The 7227-nt window shown below is 36.1% G+C and overlaps 1 protein-coding gene across 1 annotated transcript; it reads right to left on the reverse strand.

The window, feature by feature from the left end:
* Window positions 1-2218: 2218 nt before the first annotated feature.
* LOC111392480 lies at window positions 2219-5396 on the reverse strand. Its single transcript, XM_023017833.1, has 7 exons — window positions 4918-5396; window positions 4648-4720; window positions 4521-4606; window positions 4425-4446; window positions 3956-4094; window positions 3672-3841; window positions 2219-2446 (listed from the first exon to the last, which is right to left on the reverse strand). Exons 1-7 carry the CDS (start codon window positions 5394-5396, stop codon window positions 2219-2221), a joined length of 1197 nt encoding a protein of 398 aa, XP_022873601.1.
* Between the last annotated feature and the right edge of the window lie 1831 nt (window positions 5397-7227).

The following is a 7227-nucleotide window of genomic DNA, read 5'->3' on the forward strand; positions in this document are numbered from 1 at the left end:
TTAAATTGAGGCACAAAGAGAACATCACGCAGCAGCAATTTTGGCCCTAATCTGACATCACCACACAGATTGACAGGAATTCGTGTATGATTGGGCAAAGTTACACTTGAATTAACAATAGGTCTCAAGTTTACGAATGCAGCAGCAATTGAACATACATGCTTGGAGGCGCCTGAATCCATAATCCAAATGTCTTTGGATGAAAAGGATGGACTAACCAATTTAGAATGATGTATACCTGTAGCATATGTTGGTTCACCTTTGTCCGGATCAGTTGAAGGAGACTATGAACTGGCAGCAAGGTGGGTAGATAGCATGGTCATCAAGTGTTGGTATTGATTTGAGTCCAAGTTCTGCATAAATTTCTCAAGACCAAGTTGTTGATCCATTTGCTTCTCATCATTCTGTGAATTGACAGAAATTTGATTAACAGAGTTAGAATTGGAAAAATGTTGGGGATTATCTCTTGACCTTGTCTTATAGCCTGGTGGAAAACCATGGATTTTATAGCATTTGTCAACTGTATGTCCATGATATTTGCAGTGCACACAGTATGGTCTCTCCTTTTTCCTGTTGCCAAGTTTTGTACTGTCACCATAAGAACCAGAATTGAATGTTCCCTTGCCTTTATCAGATCTAAAGGCAAAGGCTGTTTCCCCACTTGAGTCATTACCAACTGAATATGTACGCAATTTTCTCTGGTTCTCTTCCTGTGTAACTAATGCGAACACTTTATTAATTGATGGCAAAGGATCCATGAGGAGAATCTGACCTCTAACTTGGGAAAAGGACTCATGCAACCCCATGAGGAATGACATGATATATTCCACCTGATAATGTTTGTTTAATTCCTGAACACCTCCACAAACACACTTTCCACAGCTACAATTTGGTCGAAAATTGCTCAATTCTTCCCAGATAGTCTTAAGTTTGGTAAAAAATACACTTACGGTGTCTTGATCTTGAGCTAAATTCATTAATTTCCTCCTTAGTTGGAAAATCCGAGGGCCATTGCTTTGCTGAAATCTCTCTTTGAGATCGTTCCAGATCTCGTATGCAGTAGAAGCATAGATTACACTTGCTGAAATGTCCTTCGATACCGAGTTAAGTATCCAAGATATCACCATGTTGTTATTTCGAATCCATGAATTGACCAGATCTGGATCGGTGACTGCTGGTTCCTTCATGGATCCATCAATGAAGCCGATTTTATTCTTAACTGATAATGCAATAGTCATTGCACGGCTCCAAGAGGCATAGTTTTCTCCTGTGAGCTGTTGAGACACTAACACCAATCCAGGACTATCTGAATGGTGAAGGAAATACGGACTGGAAGATTCATCAATGGCGGATTTGCTTATGGCAGATCTTGAATCGGAAGATTCTGATTGTGTTTGTTCCATTGCTGTTTGAAATTGCTGAATTAACAACCACGAGATTCAGAAATGAAGAAGGTAAAGATGATCTAAGCTTAATTTTCCCGCTCTGATACCATATTGAAACTGAATTGAGGAAGAGAGAGAAACTCTTTTATTTGATCACCGGAAAGTAAGTAGAGTTTTACAACACAAGTATAAATAGAAAGGAAACAGAAGAAGCTAGCTAATTCCAGCTGTCAACTAATTCCAGCTGTTAACTAACTAATCAACTAACTGACTAACTGTATACAAATGTAATAATACGTAATACTTAGTATGATGTTGATCATGTCCTCTTACATATAATTGAAGCTTTTGTGGTCATTTCATTTTTTAATTTCTGGATGAATATTTCATCTATAATGATATCACAGATTATTGATATGTTTGGATTTTTCTTCATGGACACGATTGGCCCCTGTATGAAAAGGTTTCATATCTGTTTTCATGTGGTTATCTCTATACAACGTACCTCATTTTTTTGTGGAATATGCTAGGAAAACTATGTGATTTTTGTGTTGGACAATTCTATGTCGTATAGTTTCTTTCTTTCTTTCATTCTTTGTGTACGTTAGGACTAGGATTCTTTTCATGGGGTCTAGTGTGGTCGATTCTTTCACTTCTAAGACTAGAAACGTTTAACAATGTCTGCCATTATTTTTTTGTTTCCATTGCGAAGTTACAGATGTTAACTCGTTTGAATGTCAAAACCTGTTATCTTGTCATAGCATTTGTTTGAAAGATCTAAAATGTTTTTGGTCTTGACCTATTGATAGAGACTGACTTTACGAATTTATTTGTCATTTGGTTATGTACATGTATGCAGAAGCATATGTTTTCATAGAAAAAATATCTGTACTCCCTGCATGCAAAGTGCAATGAAGACCACATTCTGAATTCTCATATTTTGCAGCCATAACTGCAGTCTGTATGTCATTAAGTTTGTCAAATATATTATCAACCACACGATCAATAGGATGGCAGACAATTTTGATGCATGCAATTCGAGAATGTGAATAGTTGCTCAACTACTCAAGCATGGATGCGAGAAGCTAAATAGAAGACTACGAAACCGACTTCAAACTTATGCCACACATTGTTCGGAAGGATATGAAGTTGAAGGTCATCGTTATTAAATAGCTGAATTCATTTCTAAATTTCTACTTTTTTTGTTTAGTTATCAGGGATAGTTTGTTATCGCTTTTATGTTCGGTTAAACTAAGTTGATATGCTTGATGGACATTTTCATTTTGGATATTCTTGGAAGTATGTTGGAATGACAGTTCAGGATTTCTATGATGACACATTGATGCATTTTATTTGTAATTATTATAGTACGACTGTCGTTATGAAATTTCATTCTTGCACCGATGTATGATTGTAGCCAATTCTCGTTCATTTTATAGTTCAACATAACAGGATGCAAAAGTATACCCTTTTACTCCGCTTTCATTTGTGTTGCACAATTGAATTACATGACGTATAACATAATATCAATACTTAACAAGATAAAACAAGATATTTTTTGGGACTTAGATTCTGCATTATGTGGGAAAGTCGGATATTACATTCATTCGATGAAGCAGATTCTATGGTATATTCTTCTACTTTTTAGTACTCTTACTCCTGCTAATGTAGTTGGAAATTCGCTATGAATTGAGTAAGGCTCGTACCTTTGCTACTCTGCCCCGCGATTCCTAACAGGTGTGCACATATGTAAGAAATGGAACATTTTTGTATTGATAGCGCATTTGTAATTGTGTATAATGTATCACATATTTAAGCTCCTAGGTCCCAGCATGAGATGCAGATTAGATAACAATGACATTACTCAACATGAAAATAGATTGGTGCAGATGACATAGTTGAATATTGATTTACTACTGAGAGTTAGAAATGTAGAAAAGTAATGAAAGTTAAAAATATAATAGATTCAATACTGCCTATATGAAATTCCATTGAATTGATTTGGAATTCATCTCAGCTAAACTCATTAGAAACACGACAAACGTAGTTAACATCAAGGTAATTGAAACATAATATAGGCGCATGTTCATTTGCAACTTATGTAATTAGAAGACAATGGGTATAAGGCAAAGATTGATATTAATTGACCTAATGATATAAATATTAAAATCTTATTTTAGCAGAAAATCACTGCATTGGGAATCAATTACATTGATTTATTATCGATAGAAAATGAAAGATGAACATACGGAATCTGATTGATCTATATTTTGAAACCCCGTTTACGTTTTTCCAAGGTTGCTTGTAAGTTCTCCTATTGTGATCCAAACCCCCGCATTTTCGACACCTTGTTGGGTTGGACATCTCAACCCTTGTTCTTCGCCTAGCCTTCTTGAATCTACCTGATTGCCTTTTTGATATAGACGGCAATATCTCACCATGACATCGATAGTTGTCTACTTTCCATTAGACATTATCACCAAGCGGTACAATGAAAGCATAACAACCTACGTAACAATCCTTCATGTAGTATTACGAACAATAATTGTATGGTTGTTCTACTCATTCACCGATCGTAGCTAATCCATATTGGCACTGTACTCCGTCCTTCTGAAAACGATTGCACGTGCATGTCATCATATACAAATCTACAACATGTTGCATGTTTTCATCCGACACTTGGTACAAGTTTTCATTTGAAGTAGATACCTGAGTCATCCAACTTTCAAGTCAAGAACTATTGTCGACATCGTGTCATTGGCACATTGCAATATAAATTTGATGAAGTTTATCAATATCAAACCAAAAAATCAGTGATTTTTTTATTTTTATTTTTTTGAAACACCAAAGTTGAATAAACAATTCAGTTTGATAAAGTAAATAAAACAAGATTCGCAGATTATCACTTAAATAAATGAAGTTTATAGTACATAATTGACAATTCAAATCAAACCTTAAGCTTTAACGACCGTTTTGCGCAAGTTCCTAACATGTGTTCCGATTTCGATGCAAGTCGCGTAAATATTCCTTCGGCATTACTTTTGTTCTTCGAGAACCATGTCTGCAACATGTATCGCAATGACTCAAAATAAATAATCCATAGTGCAATTCGTAATCGACTTTGTCATTGCATACATCGGTTCCAAAATGTTTGTCGTCATTATATCGTATCTGTTCGTAAGCGAAAGTGTCCTTGACCCTTTTTCATAACCAATTTTAACCTGCAATAAATGTAAAAGGTAATAGACGACGTTATGCATACCAGAATTGCATAAATATTGGAAATGAAGAGATTCATGTAATCATCACATTTGCAATATGAATGTGAACCTCTCCTGTAAATGGTGTAGGACAAATAGTAGTATACAAACCCAATATATAATGAAATTTGAAATTTGAAATTTGAAATGTGCTAATACATGACAACATATGTGTAGCAGAAGAATGTGTGTTTGTTGTCAACTATAAATGCATGAACACACTTCACACATTCTGTCACTATGGAATTCACGTATTAATGTTTTTATATTACCAGCTCTTTTCGTATTCCATTTTTGTAATCTCGCTTGTAGAATTGCCATATGCTGTCCTCAAATTCTGAAGAATGTGGTGTGTGCAAAAACTGTGATGTACACCTGTGAAAATTGTATTGACCATGTATTCGATGCTTTGATGACGATTTGAGATGATACATATGCCATCCCTTACCCTGAATGTTTCATTAAGGCAGTTAAGGAACCAACTCCAAGAGTCGTTGTTCTTCGAATCCCCAATACCAAATGCCAGTATGAAAATAGAATTATTTACATCCTGTGTACATGCAGTGAACAAGCTTCTGTCGTATCTCCAGGTCAGGAAAGTTGCATAAACTACCATGCCTGGTTTGCAATATCTCCATCCCTGTATTGATGCGCCCAATGACATGAAAGCATATTTAACATGTCCATCACTGTCTTTTTTTACATTTATTTTTGAACCAGGATTCTTACATTCAAGCTCGGCCCAGTACATTGGTAATTTAGCATATGACTCGTCTGGATCCCCATTATCTCCTCCAATGCATGCTCACAAGCTCTCCAAGCCTTACCTACCTCAAAGTCAACCCATATGTTATTGCCATTTCATGTATAATATTGACAGGAGTGTAGACTGCCCTTTTCGACCTGCATTTATGCTTTATAAATTCACCAATCAATGAGCTACTCGCTTGACAGTGATCCTGTATAATAGAATTCATTTGGCAGCTATGACTATGACGTATATAGCGGACCTTGAACATATCTGTCTTTCTCATCCTTGATGGCCTAAACTTCCATTTGCATTCCTCAACTCGACATATCAACACACATTGAACTGAAAGTTGTTTCGTATTGCATATAGTGCAACATTGATCTTCATCACATTTTTAACCCTAAAAATTTGGTTTTCTATAACACAGTCTTCGCCAGCCTTTGAAACTAAACTGTATACATCGTTGTTAGCTTCTTCTTCACTTGGCAAATCAGTCACATGCATGCTTGCAGCAAACTTATTAATTGATGGAACTTTGGTTGCTGGAGCAAGTAAAAGAGGCTATGCATCAAGACGTTCCATTATAGGTGCAATAGGTAAACAAGTTGTGGCTATCTCATTTACAGATTTGTTAGCAGAAATGTTAAACTCGTGATCAACCTCAACGCTAAGTACGCACGCTGTAAACCGATGATCCTTTCTTTTAAGCTCCATATAGAAGAAAAGTGAATTGCCATGTTTCCACCAACATCATACTCCATTTTCAGTATAGCATTACCGATATTTATCTTCATTTTCGCTAATATGATCTCAACAAGATCAACGTACTTTGTACCACTAGGCACGAGAAGTTCAAATGTCCTTGAATTGCACGTTATGAAAATATTTGCCGAGTCCATATCTGCATAAAAAAATAGCAATACATTACACATCATAAGATTATACGTACATTGAAAAGATTCATACAAAATGGTAAACATTGGAAGATATGAACCTAGATAGTTATGGATATGAATATTTTCATAGAGATGCACAACATTATGTGATATTTTAATGAATATGCCAGACAGTTTGTATGATACTACAATTACACAAACTATTTCACAAGAATCCGATATTGCAGGTAACACGGTGATTCATGGTACTACTGAAATCTGATAAATATGTACCACGTCTTTTTTTCCAAGGATGAAATGTTACCATAGAAAAATGTTACATAACAACACAAAAGCAAGGAAATCATGCGTGAAAGTTCACGAAGACAATAACTCACAGCAAAATTTGCACATAATGACGCGTTTCTTACTTTTCTGTCTAAGACTTTTAAGGGAATTGAAATATTCAAGGACCAAGACGAACACAATAGTGATTTTACACTTTCAAATATGGATGAAACTGATGAGAAGAGTGAGTTCTTCCCCATATTTTTAGCTATGATGCATTGAATGTAGATTGGAATAATTAGGGTGAGCGTGTTCGGTTACCGTATAACATATGGAAAGTTTGCCTCTTAGTATTTTTTTTTTTGATACCTAGGTGTCCCATCTTCGTCAGACTAAATCCTGGACCTCAAGTCTCCGGCCCCTCATTAGCTTGAGGAAGTTAATCGCGAGTTGTGCCTTTATTGGTTCCCAAATTCCTGCATGACTTTTTACTCCTTCCTCAAAGAGGGCACTCTCCACTGCCTTCCGGCACCTTGCTTTCGAAATAAATTCCCTTCCAAGATGTTGCCTTCCAGGAATCGAACCTTCCACGCTTGGTTTGTGAGTCCACCAACGCAATTGTTCCACCAGCTCGGATGTGCCCTGAGGGGCCGCCTCTTAGTATTTCT

This window comes from Olea europaea, unplaced genomic scaffold, assembly GCF_002742605.1.
Source record: "Olea europaea var. sylvestris unplaced genomic scaffold, O_europaea_v1 scaffold935, whole genome shotgun sequence".
Classification (NCBI taxonomy): Eukaryota; Viridiplantae; Streptophyta; class Magnoliopsida; order Lamiales; family Oleaceae; genus Olea; species Olea europaea.